The 21,678-nt window shown below is 39.4% G+C and overlaps 1 protein-coding gene across 1 annotated transcript in view; it reads right to left on the minus strand.

The window, feature by feature from the left end:
- The window catches only part of ITGBL1 (integrin subunit beta like 1), a 336,244-nt gene extending 316,608 nt beyond the window's left edge, over positions 1–19,636 (minus strand). Inside the window, exon 1 of the mRNA XM_075852439.1 lies at positions 19,341–19,636. Within this exon, the coding sequence (XP_075708554.1) occupies positions 19,341–19,432 (92 nt within the window). The 5' untranslated portion in view covers positions 19,433–19,636. The remainder of the gene's footprint in view (positions 1–19,340) is intronic.
- Between the last annotated feature and the right edge of the window lie 2,042 nt (positions 19,637–21,678).

Here is a 21,678-nt window from a genome sequence, read left to right on the forward strand (position 1 = left end):
GGAAGCGGGGAGTGAAAAATTAAAATAAGAAAGCAAAAAATGGATCAGTCCTGAAAGAGTTAATTCATTTATAGTGAAAAAAAAAGGATGACCCCATGTGGGGTATTTCCGTACTCGGGAGAAATTGCTTTACAAAAATTGGTTGTTTTTTTTCTCCTTTATCCCTTGTGAAAATGAGAAAATTCAACATTTTAGTGGAAAAAAATTGTGATAATCATTTTCGCGGCCTAATTTCTAATAAATTCTGCAAGAGACCCGTAGGGTCTAAATGTGTACTATACCCCTAGAAAAATTCCTTGAGGGGTGTTACCAAAATGGGGTAACTTGGTGGGTTTCTCTGTTTTTGGTACCTCCAGGGCGTTTGCAAACGCGACATGGAACCGAAAACCAATCCAGCAAAATCTGTGCTCCAAAATCCAAATGGCGCTCATTCCCTTCTGAGCCCTGCTGTGGGTCCAATCAGCCGTTTATTACCACATATGGGATATTGCCGTAATCGGGAGACATTGCTTTACAAATGTTGGGGTGCATTTTCTTCATTATTCCTTGTAAATATTAAAAATTTCTATGTTTTTTTCAAAAAAAAAGTAGATTTTAATTTTTACAGACTAATTCCAATATATTTAGCGAAAAACCTGTGTGGTCAAAATGCTAACTATACCCCTAGATATATTTCTTGAGAGGTGTAGTTTCCAAAATGGGGTAACTTTTGGGGTGTTTCCACTGTTTTGGCACCACAAGACCTCTTCAAACCTGACAATTTGCCTAAAATATATTCTAAATAAAAGGAGGCCCAAAATCCACTGGGTGCTCCTTTGCTTCTGATGCCTGTGTTTCAGTCCATTAGCGCTCTAGGGCCACATGTTGGATATTTCTAAAAACGGAAGAATCTGGGCAATAAAATATTGAGTTGCATTTCTCGGGTAAAACCTTCTGTGTTACAAAAAGAAAATGTATTAGAAATGAATTTCGGCAAGAAAAAAAAAATGTTTACATTTCACCTCTACTTTTCTTTAATTCCTGTGAAACGCCTAAAGGGTTAAAACACTTTCTGAATGCTGATTCGAATACCTTGTGGGGTGCAGTTTTCAAAATGGGGTGATTTATGGGGATTTTCTAATATGTAAGGCCCTCAAAGCCACTTCAGAACTGAACTGCCCCCTGTAAAAATAGCCTTTTGAAGTTTTCTTTAAAATATGAGAAATTGCTGCTAAAGTTCTAAGCCTTGTAACGTCCTAGAAAAATAAATGGAAGTTCAAAAAACGATGCAAACATAAAGTAGACATATGGGAAATGTTAACTAGTAACTATTTTGCGAGGTATTACTATCCGTTTTACAAGCAGATACGTTTACATTTCGAAAAATTCAAATTTGTGAAAATTTTGGCAAAATTTTGGTGTTTTTCAGAAATAAATACCAAAATTATTGACCAAATTTTTTCACTAACATAAAGTACAACATGTTACGAGAAAACAATCTCAGAATCGCCTGGATAGGTAAAAGCATTCCGATGTTATTACCACATGAAGTAGCACATGTCCGATTTGAAAAAATCAGCTGTGTCCTGGAGGCCAAAACAGGCTGGGTCCTGAAGAGGTTAAGCCCTGACTAAGTACCGTAAGTATGCAGCCCACTGGTAGAGTGAAGGAGCGCAATTGAGGCCACCATAATGGGGCAGATCGACTTTCACTATTTTAATTGATAGCAATGCATTACAATAACTGAACACCATCTTGTAAGACAAAGCAAGTATATTGCTGGCACAAACATAAGATGCCGATTAACAATATATGATCTTTTCCATTTGTTTCTGACTTGTAGCATGATAATAGTGATGTCACTATATACAAATCATGAAATATCCCTGAAAAGGCATGGCTCACTACAAAAAATAAAAATGGCTTTTCACATTTTTGCAAACTTTAAGAGGCTCTGTCACCACATTATAAGTGCCCTATCTCCTACATAATCTGATCGGCGCTGTAATGTAGATAACAACAGTGGTTTTTATTTTGAAAAACTATAATTTTTGAGCAAGTTATGAGCAATTTTAGATTGATGCTAATTCGTTTCTTAATGCCCAACTAGGCGTTTTTTAACTTTTGACCAAGTGGGCGTTGTAAAGAGAAGTGTATGACGCTGACCAATCAGCGTCATACACTTCTCTCCATTCATGTCCATTTGTACTCAGCACAGCGGGATCTCCCATGATCACGCTGTGCTATCACATACACTCACATTAACTTTACCGAAGTGTCTTGAGAGTGAATAGACATTGCCTCCATCCAGGACGCGATGTCTATTCACACTCCCGACACTTCGGTAAAGTTTTTGTGGGACTTACTCATACAGCACAGCGTGATTCCACGAGATCACACTATGCTGTTATTATGTTCCACACAAACTTTACCGAAGTGTCAGGAGTGTGAATAGACATGAATACTGGGAAGACCCCAGCAGTTGGCAGGCACGTAATAATTACAAGAAATGCTAAGTGTACCGAGGCACACTGAAAGCCAATTTCCCAACTGCTGACTGATATTATTTAAAAAGTAACTTTTATTAATTTTGCCACTAAGAATGTCCAGGTGGACATAAACAATAAATACAGACAGTTAAAAGTTATAGCCGATATTGCTGCCACACACGCTCAAATTGCACTCCGTCTGCATGTATTGCCAGACAGAGCACAGAGTGCTAGAATTTGTCCGGTGACAGATATGACAGCTAGACAGCTGCAGACTGCCGTGCTGGGGCAAATGTAAGGTTAAATTCTAAATTGGATTCGCGTGCTGGATTAGCTAGACAAGTAAGGCTGTTTAAAACAAATGTAGCCCCCCCGACATGTTTCGCTGTCAACACAGCGTCCTCAGGGGATCAAAATGGGGCTAGTAAGCGCGTGTACGAATTGTTACTTCCTTTAAAGACTTCCATTACGTAATCCACAGTGTACACCTGTGTAGGGACCAATGGGGTCTCGATTATGAGGACGAGCCTCCACATCCCCAGATTGACATAAGAATTAGCCAATGTAAGGGCCGTATCAGTATAGCCAATGAGAATGCGCCGAATGCGCATGGGCATTGAGTCCAGGATCGGACTCAGTGTCTTTTTCGAGTTTTACAGAATTTTGCTCGTGGCGCATGCGCATATTGTACCTGGCCAGGCTAGAATGATTTCAACGTATGTGTTGATAGTGGCCAATGCACAGGTCTGGGCAAGAGAATACGCAAGAAAAACCTCCATATCGCTTAATATGAATGTGGACCAATATGTGAGGGGAAGTACAGCCAATTAGGTTGTACCGAACGCGCATGGGCATCAGTATCCCGGTTGGACATAGTAGAATTAGCTACTTATGAGTTCTCTTGGCGGCGCATGCGCATTTAATGACCAATCGGACTTAGTCAATTTTGACATTTATAAGCTACTTATTTAGATCTCTTGGCGGCGCATGGGCATTTGATGACCGATCGAACTTAGTCAATTTTGAAAAGACAATTAGACATATGTCTTAGCTTGTATGGCTTACAAAGGGGGTACGTGGAGCGCATTTGCGCACTAGAGACATAGAGTGACTTAGATGAGTTTGATGGTAAAGATCTAGATATATAGAAGCGTAGATGAGTCTCATTGTTTAACTTAATTTAGCCAAATCCTGCAGATATATGGATTAGTGCACATATCTGGGTGCCTGGGAGACACAACGACGGGAGACCAAATAGGAACCAGGTATGTATTCCAATGTATGTATATGTATTGTCTACACTCCAAATAAATGTGTGAAATTATTGTCCAGATACTTGTCTAAGTCCAAAAAGTTGGTTCACTTAGGAAGAAGAAAAGAAGAGGAAGATAAATAGTGGTCCAAAATGGCATATAAATTAGAAAGGTATATAGAGAGAAATCCTGTCATTTTAATAGATGGATATTCTAATTCGCTATCTAGCGAATGAGGGTAATTACTGAATAATCTATCTGACATTAAAGAATCATGAAAGGATTATAGGAAGGCAACATAGGTGAAGCCCTCATTTAGTCCATTGGGGCTCAAAGATCCAAGCCTGTGGATCCATTTGGCCTCTTCTTGTAGAAGTTTTTTATCAAGGTTGCCTCCCCTGGGGCCCAGTTTAACTTGGGTGATGCCCCAAAATTTCAGGGCATTAATGTCACCTTGATGATGGAGTCTAATATGTTTAGATAAAGGTGTATCTTCTTTTGTATTAATTGTACTTTTATGTTTGGAAATTCTTCTACGGAGTTGTTGAATAGTCTTGCCCACATATAATTTTGGGCAGGGACACCGTGCTGCATAAATGATACCACTGCTTTGACAGTTTATGAATTGTCTGATGGTGAACATCTTGCCATCACCTGGGTTTACAAAAGTTTTGGTTGTCGGCATTAGAGGGCAGAAAGAACATCTGCCACATGGAAAAGATCCCTGTGCTGGGGGTGGAAGCCAGCTCGTATGTGACGTGAAGGGTCTAGAGTAATGACTATGTGTCAGATGTTCACGAAGGTTCTTGCCTCTCCTATAGGTGATATTGGGAATGCTGGAAATAGTGTCACAGAGGTCAGTATCTGCTTGCAGGATAGACCAGTGTTTCTTGAGAATATCTTTAATCTGATGTGAACAGTTGTCGAAGTTCCCTATACATCTAATAAGGGAAGATGGTTCAATGTTATCGGAGTTAAATTTGTTATTCTCCCTTGTACCATGAAGTAGTTCATCCCTAGATGTTGCCCTAGCTCTAGCATAAGCTCTGTGCAAAGTTTTTTTGGGGTATCCTCGTGCAATAAATTTATTGTATAGGGTGTCACATTCCAATTGGAAGGTGGATTCTTCGGAGCAGTTTCTTTTAGCTCTCAAATATTGCCCAATTGGAATGCCTTTTTTAAGAGCCGGAGGATGAAAACTTCCCCAGTGCAAGAAGCTGTTGGTTGCAGTCTCTTTTCTATAAATTTGGGTTTGAACAGCCCCACCAGGATCCAGGGTAATTTTTAAGTCTAAAAAATTAATTTCTTTTGTGTGTATAGTGTAAGTGAATTTCATCCCGATTTGGTTGTTATTAATGATGTCCATAAAGTCAGAGAAAAGGGCAGTGTCCCCCTCCCAAAAAACAAGTATGTCATCTATATATCTTCCCCAAAATAAAATGTGACAAGTGAAAAAAAGTAAATCATCATTAAAAATTAAAGTGTCCTCCCACCACCCTAGAAATAAGTTTGCGTATGTGGGGGCACAAACAGTGCCCATAGCCGTGCCTTTGAGTTGGTGATAAAATTTATTATCGAAAAGAAAATAATTGTGTGTGAGTAAGAATTGTAATAAAGATACTGTGAAATTATTATGTGCCTGAAACTGAGTCCCCTTAGTGCTCAAAAAGTGTCGAACAGCATTGAGGCCCAGATCATGATTGATGTTCGTGTACAGTGACTCGACATCAATGCTGGCTATTAGTGTCGTAGAGGAGACATTAATACCCTGTATCCTGGTGAGGGTGTCTTTTGTGTCTCGTAAGTATGAGGGTAGGGCTGTAACAAAAGGAGACAAAATTTCGTCGACATATATACTGATGCCCTGCGTTAAATTGTCATTACCGGAGACAATCGGTCTACCAGGCAATGGTGTCACGTTTTTATGTATTTTTGGCAAGGCGTAAAATGTCGCCAAAGTAGGAGTAGAATTATACATAGATTTAAATTCCTCAAGTGAGATCAAACCACTTTCTCTTGCGTCATTTAGAATGATATGTAATTCTGATAAATATCGTTCAGTCGGATTCCTGTCCATTATTTTGTATGTAGATGCATCATTGAGAAGTCTGTGGACCATGGCGACATAGTCTAATCGATTAAGGATGACAATATTGCCCCCTTTGTCAGATGGTTTAAATATAACTTCCTCATTTTTGCTAAGTTCTTCCAATGCTATTTTCTCTGATTTACTGAGATTGCTACATATTTTTTGTTTGCTTAGTTGAAGTTTCTTTAGATCTGCACTGACCATTTTGACGAATATATCAATATGTGGATATTGTGAGATTGGAGGTGTTAATCGTGACTTAGGTCGTAGTGTAGAAAAGGGGCCGGTGGCCCTATCGACAGGGTATTCATTTTCGTTCGACAGTTCTTCTAATGCACGTAGAGTGGTAAGTTCTGTGTGATTTAAAGAGGTGGTGTCATCGAATTTGTTCTTAAAGAATTTATGTAAGGCAAGTTTTCTTGCAAATAAATTAATATCTTTTGTCCACATAAATTCGTCAAAATTTGGAGTGGGAGTGTACGATAGACCTTTATGTAACAATAGATTTTGCTGCGGATTCAGTTGGAAGTCTGACAAATTTATTACTTGCATATCATCTGGGCGGCATGTGCCGCTATGCATTATTTGGTCTGGCTCCACGGTGTCTTGTGCATTCCTAAAAAAGGAATCACAGGAAAAGCATTGGTTGGTGCTGAGGTTGGAAGGCCTATATTTCCAGCATTCACAGTATTCCTCTGAGGGCCGTCTATATGTTTCCCTACGGGAAATGGAGTGTTGGGTGTCCCTATTGAGGGTATGTGAGATGCTGATGACACTGAGGAGGTAGCATGTGCAGAGGAGATAAACGAAGTGGCAGTACGTTGCCCATTGTGTGCTGGCCATAGTGTGGAAGTTCCCTTGGGACCAATAGATGTCCTTTTTGATGGATTATATTTTCTGTTTTTTAATTTCCGTTTCGCTCCCAATCTATTATCGTCAGGGGATATTCTGGACTCCTCGGTACCAGATATATCTGACTCGGAGATGTCTGTAAATCTGTTGTCACGATTCTGGTATGGAGTGGGGGGGGTACGGCTGCGATATGTATATATTTGGCCTGTGTCAAAATCTCTGCGGTCTCTGATATATTTTCTATGCTTTCTCTCCTTAATTTCTCTCTGCAGATACTCAATGTTTTTTTGTAACTTTATTTCACATTCACTGTATTCTGGGGTTGAACTAAAACTCTGAATATCATGAATTTCTTTTTCTAACTGTGAGCCTACTTTGAGAAGGTCTTTTTTCTCAAAGTCCAATAGGTATTGCATTAGACGCAGGGAGCTTTCAGTTAGTATTTGCTCCCATCCTTTAATAAAGTTAGTATCACTGCGATAAAGATTAGGGATTAGGTTGATGCGTAGACCTCTATATATTATTTGTTGTTGAATGTAAGTTTCCAAACTCGTGATCTCCCAACAGGATCTTACATATTGTTTGTACGTTTTTTGGAGGTCTTTAAATGCCGTCTGCACGTCAAATTGATGCAGTGGTATGCTTTCCGTAGAAAAAACAAATAGTGCTTCAGACGCCAAATCATCTGGATTAAGTTTTCTAGATAGGAAATTTGCCATCACCCAGAGTGGGGAATTGATAAAGATATTTACTAACAGGATCTCTCAATAAAACACAGACAAGAGGTCAAAAGGTAGGTGATTAACCTAATTGAAACATGAATACTGGGAAGACCCCAGCAGTTGGCAGGCACGTAATAATTACAAGAAATGCTAAGTGTACCGAGGCACACTGAAAGCCAGACAAGTGTTTAAAACAAATGTAGCCCCCCCGACATGTTTCGCTGTCAACACAGCGTCCTCAGGGGATCAAAATGGGGCTAGCCCCATTTTGATCCCCTGAGGACGCTGTGTTGACAGCGAAACATGTCGGGGGGGCTACATTTGTTTTAAACAGCCTTACTTGTCTAGCTAATCCAGCACGCGAATCCAATTTAGAATTTAACCTTACATTTGCCCCAGCACGGCAGTCTGCAGCTGTCTAGCTGTCATATCTGTCACCGGACAAATTCTAGCACTCTGTGCTCTGTCTGGCAATACATGCAGACGGAGTGCAATTTGAGCGTGTGTGGCAGCAATATCGGCTATAACTTTTAACTGTCTGTATTTATTGTTTATGTCCACCTGGACATTCTTAGTGGCAAAATTAATAAAAGTTACTTTTTAAATAATATCAGTCAGCAGTTGGGAAATTGGCTTTCAGTGTGCCTCGGTACACTTAGCATTTCTTGTAATTATTACGTGCCTGCCAACTGCTGGGGTCTTCCCAGTATTCATGTTTCAATTAGGTTAATCACCTACCTTTTGACCTCTTGTCTGTGTTTTATTGAGAGATCCTGTTAGTAAATATCTTTATCAATTCCCCACTCTGGGTGATGGCAAATTTCCTATCTAGAAAACTTAATCCAGATGATTTGGCGTCTGAAGCACTATTTGTTTTTTCTACGGAAAGCATACCACTGCATCAATTTGACGTGCAGACGGCATTTAAAGACCTCCAAAAAACGTACAAACAATATGTAAGATCCTGTTGGGAGATCACGAGTTTGGAAACTTACATTCAACAACAAATAATATATAGAGGTCTACGCATCAACCTAATCCCTAATCTTTATCGCAGTGATACTAACTTTATTAAAGGATGGGAGCAAATACTAACTGAAAGCTCCCTGCGTCTAATGCAATACCTATTGGACTTTGAGAAAAAAGACCTTCTCAAAGTAGGCTCACAGTTAGAAAAAGAAATTCATGATATTCAGAGTTTTAGTTCAACCCCAGAATACAGTGAATGTGAAATAAAGTTACAAAAAAACATTGAGTATCTGCAGAGAGAAATTAAGGAGAGAAAGCATAGAAAATATATCAGAGACCGCAGAGATTTTGACACAGGCCAAATATATACATATCGCAGCCGTACCCCCCCCACTCCATACCAGAATCGTGACAACAGATTTACAGACATCTCCGAGTCAGATATATCTGGTACCGAGGAGTCCAGAATATCCCCTGACGATAATAGATTGGGAGCGAAACGGAAATTAAAAAACAGAAAATATAATCCATCAAAAAGGACATCTATTGGTCCCAAGGGAACTTCCACACTATGGCCAGCACACAATGGGCAACGTACTGCCACTTCGTTTATCTCCTCTGCACATGCTACCTCCTCAGTGTCATCAGCATCTCACATACCCTCAATAGGGACACCCAACACTCCATTTCCCGTAGGGAAACATATAGACGGCCCTCAGAGGAATACTGTGAATGCTGGAAATATAGGCCTTCCAACCTCAGCACCAACCAATGCTTTTCCTGTGATTCCTTTTTTAGGAATGCACAAGACACCGTGGAGCCAGACCAAATAATGCATAGCGGCACATGCCGCCCAGATGATATGCAAGTAATAAATTTGTCAGACTTCCAACTGAATCCGCAGCAAAATCTATTGTTACATAAAGGTCTATCGTACACTCCCACTCCAAATTTTGACGAATTTATGTGGACAAAAGATATTAATTTATTTGCAAGAAAACTTGCCTTACATAAATTCTTTAAGAACAAATTCGATGACACCACCTCTTTAAATCACACAGAACTTACCACTCTACGTGCATTAGAAGAACTGTCGAACGAAAATGAATACCCTGTCGATAGGGCCACCGGCCCCTTTTCTACACTACGACCTAAGTCACGATTAACACCTCCAATCTCACAATATCCACATATTGATATATTCGTCAAAATGGTCAGTGCAGATCTAAAGAAACTTCAACTAAGCAAACAAAAAATATGTAGCAATCTCAGTAAATCAGAGAAAATAGCATTGGAAGAACTTAGCAAAAATGAGGAAGTTATATTTAAACCATCTGACAAAGGGGGCAATATTGTCATCCTTAATCGATTAGACTATGTCGCCATGGTCCACAGACTTCTCAATGATGCATCTACATACAAAATAATGGACAGGAATCCGACTGAACGATATTTATCAGAATTACATATCATTCTAAATGACGCAAGAGAAAGTGGTTTGATCTCACTTGAGGAATTTAAATCTATGTATAATTCTACTCCTACTTTGGCGACATTTTACGCCTTGCCAAAAATACATAAAAACGTGACACCATTGCCTGGTAGACCGATTGTCTCCGGTAATGACAATTTAACGCAGGGCATCAGTATATATGTCGACGAAATTTTGTCTCCTTTTGTTACAGCCCTACCCTCATACTTACGAGACACAAAAGACACCCTCACCAGGATACAGGGTATTAATGTCTCCTCTACGACACTAATAGCCAGCATTGATGTCGAGTCACTGTACACGAACATCAATCATGATCTGGGCCTCAATGCTGTTCGACACTTTTTGAGCACTAAGGGGACTCAGTTTCAGGCACATAATAATTTCACAGTATCTTTATTACAATTCTTACTCACACACAATTATTTTCTTTTCGATAATAAATTTTATCACCAACTCAAAGGCACGGCTATGGGCACTGTTTGTGCCCCCACATACGCAAACTTATTTCTAGGGTGGTGGGAGGACACTTTAATTTTTAATGATGATTTACTTTTTTTCACTTGTCACATTTTATTTTGGGGAAGATATATAGATGACATACTTGTTTTTTGGGAGGGGGACACTGCCCTTTTCTCTGACTTTATGGACATCATTAATAACAACCAAATCGGGATGAAATTCACTTACACTATACACACAAAAGAAATTAATTTTTTAGACTTAAAAATTACCCTGGATCCTGGTGGGGCTGTTCAAACCCAAATTTATAGAAAAGAGACTGCAACCAACAGCTTCTTGCACTGGGGAAGTTTTCATCCTCCGGCTCTTAAAAAAGGCATTCCAATTGGGCAATATTTGAGAGCTAAAAGAAACTGCTCCGAAGAATCCACCTTCCAATTGGAATGTGACACCCTATACAATAAATTTATTGCACGAGGATACCCCAAAAAAACTTTGCACAGAGCTTATGCTAGAGCTAGGGCAACATCTAGGGATGAACTACTTCATGGTACAAGGGAGAATAACAAATTTAACTCCGATAACATTGAACCATCTTCCCTTATTAGATGTATAGGGAACTTCGACAACTGTTCACATCAGATTAAAGATATTCTCAAGAAACACTGGTCTATCCTGCAAGCAGATACTGACCTCTGTGACACTATTTCCAGCATTCCCAATATCACCTATAGGAGAGGCAAGAACCTTCGTGAACATCTGACACATAGTCATTACTCTAGACCCTTCACGTCACATACGAGCTGGCTTCCACCCCCAGCACAGGGATCTTTTCCATGTGGCAGATGTTCTTTCTGCCCTCTAATGCCGACAACCAAAACTTTTGTAAACCCAGGTGATGGCAAGATGTTCACCATCAGACAATTCATAAACTGTCAAAGCAGTGGTATCATTTATGCAGCACGGTGTCCCTGCCCAAAATTATATGTGGGCAAGACTATTCAACAACTCCGTAGAAGAATTTCCAAACATAAAAGTACAATTAATACAAAAGAAGATACACCTTTATCTAAACATATTAGACTCCATCATCAAGGTGACATTAATGCCCTGAAATTTTGGGGCATCACCCAAGTTAAACTGGGCCCCAGGGGAGGCAACCTTGATAAAAAACTTCTACAAGAAGAGGCCAAATGGATCCACAGGCTTGGATCTTTGAGCCCCAATGGACTAAATGAGGGCTTCACCTATGTTGCCTTCCTATAATCCTTTCATGATTCTTTAATGTCAGATAGATTATTCAGTAATTACCCTCATTCGCTAGATAGCGAATTAGAATATCCATCTATTAAAATGACAGGATTTCTCTCTATATACCTTTCTAATTTATATGCCATTTTGGACCACTATTTATCTTCCTCTTCTTTTCTTCTTCCTAAGTGAACCAACTTTTTGGACTTAGACAAGTATCTGGACAATAATTTCACACATTTATTTGGAGTGTAGACAATACATATACATACATTGGAATACATACCTGGTTCCTATTTGGTCTCCCGTCGTTGTGTCTCCCAGGCACCCAGATATGTGCACTAATCCATATATCTGCAGGATTTGGCTAAATTAAGTTAAACAATGAGACTCATCTACGCTTCTATATATCTAGATCTTTACCATCAAACTCATCTAAGTCACTCTATGTCTCTAGTGCGCAAATGCGCTCCACGTACCCCCTTTGTAAGCCATACAAGCTAAGACATATGTCTAATTGTCTTTTCAAAATTGACTAAGTTCGATCGGTCATCAAATGCCCATGCGCCGCCAAGAGATCTAAATAAGTAGCTTATAAATGTCAAAATTGACTAAGTCCGATTGGTCATTAAATGCGCATGCGCCGCCAAGAGAACTCATAAGTAGCTAATTCTACTATGTCCAACCGGGATACTGATGCCCATGCGCGTTCGGTACAACCTAATTGGCTGTACTTCCCCTCACATATTGGTCCACATTCATATTAAGCGATATGGAGGTTTTTCTTGCGTATTCTCTTGCCCAGACCTGTGCATTGGCCACTATCAACACATACGTTGAAATCATTCTAGCCTGGCCAGGTACAATATGCGCATGCGCCACGAGCAAAATTCTGTAAAACTCGAAAAAGACACTGAGTCCGATCCTGGACTCAATGCCCATGCGCATTCGGCGCATTCTCATTGGCTATACTGATACGGCCCTTACATTGGCTAATTCTTATGTCAATCTGGGGATGTGGAGGCTCGTCCTCATAATCGAGACCCCATTGGTCCCTACACAGGTGTACACTGTGGATTACGTAATGGAAGTCTTTAAAGGAAGTAACAATTCGTACACGCGCTTACTAGCCCCATTTTGATCCCCTGAGGACGCTGTGTTGACAGCGAAACATGTCGGGGGGGCTACATTTGTTTTAAACAGCCTTACTTGTCTAGCTAATCCAGCACGCGAATCCAATTTAGAATTTAACCTTACATTTGCCCCAGCACGGCAGTCTGCAGCTGTCTAGCTGTCATATCTGTCACCGGACAAATTCTAGCACTCTGTGCTCTGTCTGGCAATACATGCAGACGGAGTGCAATTTGAGCGTGTGTGGCAGCAATATCGGCTATAACTTTTAACTGTCTGTATTTATTGTTTATGTCCACCTGGACATTCTTAGTGGCAAAATTAATAAAAGTTACTTTTTAAATAATATCAGTCAGCAGTTGGGAAATTGGCTTTCAGTGTGCCTCGGTACACTTAGCATTTCTTGTGAGTGTGAATAGACATCGCGTCCTGGATGGAGGCAATGTCTATTCACTCTCAAGACACTTCAGTAAAGTTAATGTGGGTGTATGTGACAGCACAGCGTGATCTCATGAGATTACCCTGTGCTAAGTACAAAAGGACATGAATGGAGAGAAGTGTATGACACTGATTGGTCAGTGTCATACACTTCCTTTACAAGTCTCACTTGATCAAAAGTTAAAAAAACGCTGAGTTGGGCATTAAGAAACTAATTAGCATAAATCTAAAATTGCTCATAACTTGCTAAAAAATTATTGTTTTTCAAAATAAAAACCATTGTTCTTATCTACATTACAGCGCCGATCAGATTATGTAGGAGATAGTACTCCTATATACTATCCTATACTTTATAGTACTTATAAACTGGTGACAGTGCCTCTTTAACCCGTTAGTGACCGGCCCATCGTGTTTCTACGTTGGTCACTAACGGGTCTTATTCTAATGCCATAGACTTTTTACGTCGCGGTATCGGAATAAGTAAACAGAGCAGGGAGCTGTCAAATCTCCCTGCTCTCAGCTGCCAGAGGCAGCTGAGGGCTGGGAGCGTCCCTGCTCTGCCGTGTGAGATCGATATTATTATCGATCTCACACGTTTAACCCCTCAGATGCGGTGCTCAATAGCGAGCACCGCATCTGAGTGGTTTTGGAGAGAGGGAGGGAGCTCCCTCTCTCTCCCACCGACACCCGGCGATACGATCGCCGAGTGTCTGTGTCTCTAATGGCAGCCGGGGGTCTAATAAAGGCCCCCAGGTCTGCCTGGAGTGAATGCCTGCTAGATCATGCCGCAGGCATGACCTAGCAGATGCCTGTCCGTGTTAAACGGCCAGGCAGTAATACACTGCAATACAAAAGTATTGCAGTGTATTATAATAGTGATCGCAGAAATGCATATTATAGTCCCCTAATGGGACTAGTAAAAAAGTGAAAAAAAAGTTTAATAAAGTTAATTTTAAAAAAAATGTGAAAAAAAATGAAAAACCCAGCTTTTCCCCTTACAAACTGCTTTACTATTAAAAAAACAAAATAAAGTTAAAAAGTTACACATATTTGGTATCGCCGTGTCCGTAATGACCCCGACTATAAATCTATTACATTATTTAACCCGCACAGTGAACGCCGTAAAAAAATTAATAAAAAACTATGGAAAAATTGCTGTTTTCTGTGAATACTGACTTTAAAAAAATGTGATAAAAAGTGATCAAAGAGTCGCATCTACTCCAAAATGGTACCAATAAAAACTACAAGTCGTCCCGCAAAAAAAAGCCCTCATACAACCGCATCGGCGAAAAAATAAAAACGTTACGGCTCTTCAAATATGGAGACACAAAAACAAATCATTTAGAAAAAAAAGCGTTTTTACTGTGTAAAAGTAGTAAAACATACAAAAACTATACAAATTTGGTATCGTTGCAATCGTAACAACCCGCTGAATAAAGTTATTGTGTTATTTATACCACACGGTAAACGGCGTAGATTTAGGACGCAAAAAAGAGTGGCGAAATTTCAGATTTTTTTCTATTCCCCCCCAAAAAAAAGTTAATAAAAGTTAATCAATGAATAATATGTCCCCCAAAATGGTGCTATTAAAAAATACAACTCGTCCCGTAAAAAACAAGACCTTATACAGCTATGTCGACGCAAAAATAAAAACGTTATAGCTCTTGGAATGCGACGATTGAAAAACTTAAAAAATAGCCTGGTCATTAAGGTCCAAAATAGGCTGGTCATTAAGGGGTTAATTGGTTTGTCTAGTTTTTACATGTCCATAGTATCCCCCCTGTCCAATTTAATTGAATACTTCCAAAATCTTTGACAAATTACACCACTATAATTTTAGTATTTCCACTGTGCAAAGTGCATCATTAAACTTGAAATGAAAGGTTATATGAGAGATAAAAAGGGGTTAACATTTGATAGTTTGACACCTCTTGGAGCATTCTCTAATTCCTTAAATAATAGTATAGCCTCCGTCAGACCACAAGATTTTTTTCTCCATCAACAAAGCCTGGAGCAAACCACAAAACAGTTGCTCTGACTTGGGTCAAACCACAATATTGTATCCTAGATAGCATGTTGACTTACAGTGTATCAACCCGCTGAGCACCTACACAATTCAATATTAATTGTATTCTGTTATGAGGTTTAAGTTGGGTACAATCCAAATTTCCCTATTACTTATGTCCCTGAGGTAGGAGCTAATGCTTGAATTCTGTGTGAAGATGTTCCTTATTCTGTATGATGTTGAACCTACATTTACTTTAATGAGTATGCCTCCCTGCATTAACTGTGAAGCTACATAAAATAAGCCTCCCGTTTGGGCTTATTCCTTAAAGAGGCTCTGTCACCAGATTTTGCAACCCCTATCTGCTATTGCAGCAGATAGGCGCTGCAATGTAGATTACAGTAACGTTTTTATTTTAAAAAAACGAGCATTTTTGGCCAAGTTATGACCATTTTTGTAGTTATGCAAATGAGGCTTGCAAAAGTACAAGTGGGTGTGTTTAAAAGTAAAAGTCCAAGTGGGCGTGTATTATGTGCGTACATCGGGGCGTTTTTAATACTTTCACTAGCTGGGCGCTCTGATGAGAAGTAACATCCTCTTCTCTTCAGAACGCCCAGCTTGTGACAGTGCAGATCTGTGACGTCACTCACAGGTCCTGCATCGTGACGGCCACATCGGCACCAGAGGCTACAGTTGATTCTGCAGCAGCATCAGCGTTTGCAGGTAAGTCGATCTTACCTGCAAACGCTGATGCTGCTGCAGAATCAACTGTAGCCTCTGCTGCCGATGTGGCCGTCACGATGCAGGACCTGTGAGTGACGTCACAGATCTGCACTGTCACAAGCTGGGCGTTCTGAAGAGAAGAGGATGTTACTTCTCTTCACAGCGCCCAGCTAGTAAAAGTATTAAAAACGCCCCGATGTACGCACCTAATACACGCCCACTTGGACTTTTACTTTTAAACACACCCACTTGGACTTTTGCAAGCCTCATTTGCATAATTACAAAAATGGTCATAACTTGGCCAAAAATGCTAGTTTTTTAAAAATAAAAACGTTACTGTAATCTACATTGCAGCGCCTATCTGCTGCAATAGCAGATAGGGGTTGCAAAATCTGGTGACAGAGCCTCTTTAAAGCACATCCTCATACAATAATATGGTATTCTAACTTATCAGTTGGTGACCTTAAGCTACCGTACTAATATATCACACTTTCAATTCACACAAGTGATCATGATGATATACTGTATGTCTATGATCAGCAGAAACTCCAAAAAAAGCAAAGGGTAATAAAAAGGGAGTAATATTTGACTCCCCTTGGAGGCTGTCATCAATGTTTCTTATCTCTGGCAAGATGATCTGTTGCAAACAATGTAAGGCAATTACAGACCTATTCCTTTCTATTGGCCATGGACACCTTCCTGTATATTTGTGGGAAGGTGTTCGGGCCGTAGAAGTGTACCGCAAATTATGTAACATGTCCGTTCTTTTGCTTTTTACTTTGTATGGGAGCACGGGCAGAAAATGTGAGTGGCTGTCTGCGGCAGCCAGCGGCCGGCCGTGCCCGTGATCGCAGGCCATGATTACGGGCATGGCCGTGTGCATGGGGTCTTACTGTTTCTTTAACCAGGGTTAGATGGCAAGGTTGTTCTATAAACAACATGTTGACTAATATCAAGTGCACCATAAACATCTTGTAAGGTTGCATATGTGACTATATACCCAAAAGTGTACCTGTATGCCGGTCTCTATTAGCATGTCGGAACTTGAGTTATGGCTCAAAAACAGTGACGCAGTGTCGCACAGCAAAACAAGAACAGACTTCAGTGACACTATGCAAACTTGTCTGAAATGGAGCTGTGCTCCCGCGCAAGACAAGTTTGGCAGAAGGTGACATCAGGTCCAGAAATAAGTTTTAGGAGGTAATGTCAGGATCAGACCTAAGGTCGGTACATGAATTATCAGATCAAGCGGGGTAAAGACAAAGCTGGGTAAAACAAGGGGAATCACAGGGAACAACAGAAAAAACGCCAGGAAACTTATCACTAAGGCTGAGAATTAAGCAAGGAATTCCAGGAGAAGTTGCCCTTTAATTCACTGAGGCCGGGTCCTCAATCCCGCAATTGAGCCGCTTACAGTGCAGAGCAGGAATCTATGGTGTCGCTTTGGCAACAGCTCTTGACATACAGATGGAGCATCAGAACAGATCCGGTCTGATCGCAATCCATCACGTGACTGCGTTGGGCAGATGGAGTGCTGTGGGGGATGTGTCAGATTGTGATCCTTGACACATGTTGTGAACAGAGCCTTACTGTACATAAGGCTTCAGGAGCACAGGGAAGTTTTCCTTTCTGGACATAGGTATGTTTTATGTATGCTCAATGGCTTCAGAAAATTTGATATATGACACATTTTACACTTAACTGTAGATTGTCAATTTGGTTGTTTTAAGAGTGCAAGATTATGGGGGAGTCACAAAAGATGACAGCTATAAACTAAATTTCAGAGTTGAACGCTCTAAATTTCTATGTAGGTACCACTCAAAGTATATTATGTTAGCCTAAAGTACTGCAGTTTGCATTATGTCTTACAATAATTCTATTATATATTATAGAATGTTTATTTTCAATAAAGTACTTCTGAGTAACAGTACAGGCTGTGTTCCAATGTGGGGTGGGTCTCACTGTAGAGTACAGTATGTTCCAGTACAAATACTATTTTAGCTTTCTGCATACAGTATAGTACAGAATGTCATAGTGTTATAATATATTGTGGCTCTCTATAACATAATAGTGTTCCAGAGTGTCGAAAAAAATAATAATTCTGCCATTTCTAGCAGAATACAGTGAATTCTATTTCCAATATTAATCAGAAACTCAACTTTTATTTCTGCCACAGCTATTTCTTATCTTTGCTAGCCTACCATTATAATGCTGTTTACATAGAGAATCCTTAGCATTTTAATTACGGAATTCAATTTCCATTATTTTTCTTACTACACTGAAGTGTTGCCAAACCATCAAGTAGTTATTTGATTCATAAATGAAGTACAGATAAACAAAGTAGGTACAGATATCTTTCATATAAAAAATTTAACATATGCACTTTTCACAGGTAGACTTTATTCAAAGACTTTTTAACCACCATTTACTGTAACTAATATATAACATTAAGAAAATCTCTTAATACCATACACTACAGTTGCCTTCATAAACTATAGAATAACCTTTGAAAAAAAATATTTGCTGTAACCTCATAAACAACAAAACATTTTTCAATTCCATTTAATGTAGAAAAATCCTAATGTTCATATATGATATTTTATATGACAGAACAATTATAATTAAAATCCAAAATTTAGCAAAAAGTTATTCGCCTGGTGTTCTTTTTAGTTATACTACGTCAGATTTATTAATAATGTCGCAGAGAGAGGATTTAGTGTACTGTAAAAAACACAATTAGTTTGAGCAATGTCTGTTACATAAGACTACAAGCACAAGATACAATTTAGAAGTGTATGAGGTGTCGAAAGCAGCTTCAGTTTTTTTATATAAACACATATGTAGCACAACAATTGAAATCTTTTGAAGTCTTTCACCTGTAACCCGTTGATAAATATTCTTCACTATCCCTACATCAAACCGTCTACCACACAGAGAAAAAAAAAGTCACTTAAGTGCCTGTAGGATAGAATATCTTATTTTTTTGAATTTTTTTTCATGGATTAGGCCCCTTTCTTACAGAATAGTGACAGCAGTTAATGTTAGAACAACTATAGTGGCTTTGTGTTTATTAATTAACCCTTGCTATTATATTTTTTTCATCAGCATCCTTGTCTTAGGCCAGATCACTCTTTATCTCTGGCATATTCATAGCCGCTTACTGTGAATTTTCCTACTATATCTGCCAGAAATGAATTCTAATCATTCACTGCTCAGTAAAATAATGTTCAATCATGTCATTCTTTCTTGAAGTTATTATTTTATTTACATGAATGACACAGCATGCAAGGACACAATGAGGCCGTATACCACAGGCCTTTACTCTGCAAAGCAATGATACGGATTTGTCACTACCACTAATAAACAAACCCAAGTTCAATGTAAACTCTGTTCAGAATTTCAGATTTTACAGCCTGACCCTAAACCACATGTACATATGTTTAATATGCAACCAATAAACTTCAAGGAGAATAAGAAGCACTTACTTCAGACTCAGCGAGGGAATCTGTGGCACAGCGGCAATAACATTGAAGACGAAAGAAGCCCACACAAAGTTAACCAGAGCTCCAGCATGCATACTTGATCCAGTTAGAAAAGCGATCTGCAGACTATACACAGCCCTTGTAGCTCTCCTTTCCTAAAGCACTGCTCACACTATGGCTACAGTGCTCCAAGCTGGCCAAAACCGGCTCACAAGCTATCCTCCTGCACAGTCCTTTGATTAGCTGCCTGCAAGGATTTGGGCAGCTCTCTAGGAGGGACTGTAGTGCCAAATCCTAAAGTTTGCAGTCTAGTCAGTCAAGTAATTAGAAACAGTTGTAAATCCAGATGTTTTATTTTGACAGACAAAGTACCCTGTTCAGACTTTTCCCTTTCAACAGACAACTTCATTCTTGAAATACCTGCAGAAGGAATATTACGGTATATCCCACATGGTATATTATTGCACAGCAACTGCTTGTTAACCAGCAGCATTAGCTGAGAAACAAATTTTTGGGACTCACAGCACCAGACTTCAGAGAAAAAAAAAATGTAAAGATTTTCTAAAAAAGAAAAAAAAGGATAGAAACCATTAGAACTTTCAGAACTCAAAGTAAAAAGGCCACGTGTTCCTAGAAGAAGCAATCATCTGGTGACCAGTGCTAACAGGAACTTAACCCTGTCCCTGGAGTGAAGAGTTATAATATTGCTAGTGGCTAAATGCTTTCACATTCATTATAACTGCTACTGAAAATTGGCATTTTGTGTACTTCAATTTTGCCCTTCTAAAACATTCTGGAGAACATTCTGTGTTCCATTTGAGGGACACTTCAGCAATAAACTATTATGTGCCATAATGCCTGTTATTATGTTTCCTTCCATGCAATATAAAGACACAATAACATGGGCCTTTAACAGAGGAACATTTGGTTCAGAACTACTTTTTTTTCACTGTAACTGCGGCTAGACAACAGTATTATTTTAGTTAGAATTTAAGTCGGAAATCTAACCCCTTCCCGCGCCGCAGCCATTTTTCAGATTTTCATTTTCGTTTTTTCCTCCCCACCTTCCAAAAGACATAACTTTTTTATTTTTCCGTCAATATAGTCCTATGAGGGCTTGATTTTTGCGGGACGAGTTGTAGTTTTTTGTAGCAGCATTTATTGTGCCATATAATGTACTGGGAAATGGGAAAATATTATTTGTGGGGTAGAAAATGAAAAAAACAGCAATTCCTCTATTCTTTTTTGCGCTTAATTTTTACGGAATTCACTGTGCAATTAAAACAACATGTTAACTTTATTCTGTGGGTCAATACGATTACCGCGATATATACTAAATACACTAAATATATATAGTTTTTTCTATATTTTACTACTTTTACAAGTAAAAAGCTAAGTGTAAAAAATACAATTTATTTTGTGTCACCAAATTCCGAGAGCCATAACTTTTTTATTTTTCCATCGATTAAGTGGTATGAGGGCTTATTTTTTGTGTGGGATTAGTTGGAGTTTTTAATGATACCATTTTGGTGTACATGCGACACTTTAATCACTTTTTATTTAATTTTTTGTGGGAGATGAGGTGACCAAAAAATAGCAATTCTGGCGTTTACAATTTTTTTTATGGCGTACACCGTGCAGGTTAAATAATGATATATTGTCATAGCTCAGACATTTACAGATGCGGCGATACCAATTATGTTTATTTATTTATTTTTTTACTATGCTCTAGGGGGAAAATGGGAAAAGGGGGGGTTTTTTTACTTTTAATTTCAAACATTTTTTGACATAAAAAAACAAAACTTTATTTTACTAATTTTTATTTTTTTATTAGTCCCCCAAGGGGACTTCAACCAGCGATCGTTAGATCACTTGCACTATATACTGCAATACTAATGTATTGCAGTATATCGTGATTCTGACAGGCAACTAATAAGCCTTGCCGGAGGCAGCGCTTAATAGGAGCACAAAGATGGCGGACCTGGGGGCCTTCATTAGGCCCCCAGGCAGCCATAGCAACCATCACCACTCCGCCATTGCATTGCGGGGGGCGCGATGAGCTGTTAGAGGGGGTCGTCCCCCTCTCTCTCTCTAACGATTTAAATGCTGCGGTTGCTATTGACCGCAGCATTTAACAAGAAAACGAGCGGGATCACGCTCGAGCCCGATCCCGCTCTTTACTCTGAAGTGTCGGCTGTAACATACAGCCGACACTGGCAACGTATGGAGTGGGTTCACTCTGTGAGCCTGTTCCATACTTCCCCTACCCGACTTTGGCGTATAGATATGTCAAATGTCGGGAAGGGGCTAAATAAAGCATAAAGATGGATTAAGACAATGT

The sequence above is a fragment of the Rhinoderma darwinii genome, chromosome 2, assembly GCF_050947455.1.
Source record: "Rhinoderma darwinii isolate aRhiDar2 chromosome 2, aRhiDar2.hap1, whole genome shotgun sequence".
NCBI classification, from domain to species: Eukaryota; Metazoa; Chordata; class Amphibia; order Anura; family Rhinodermatidae; genus Rhinoderma; species Rhinoderma darwinii.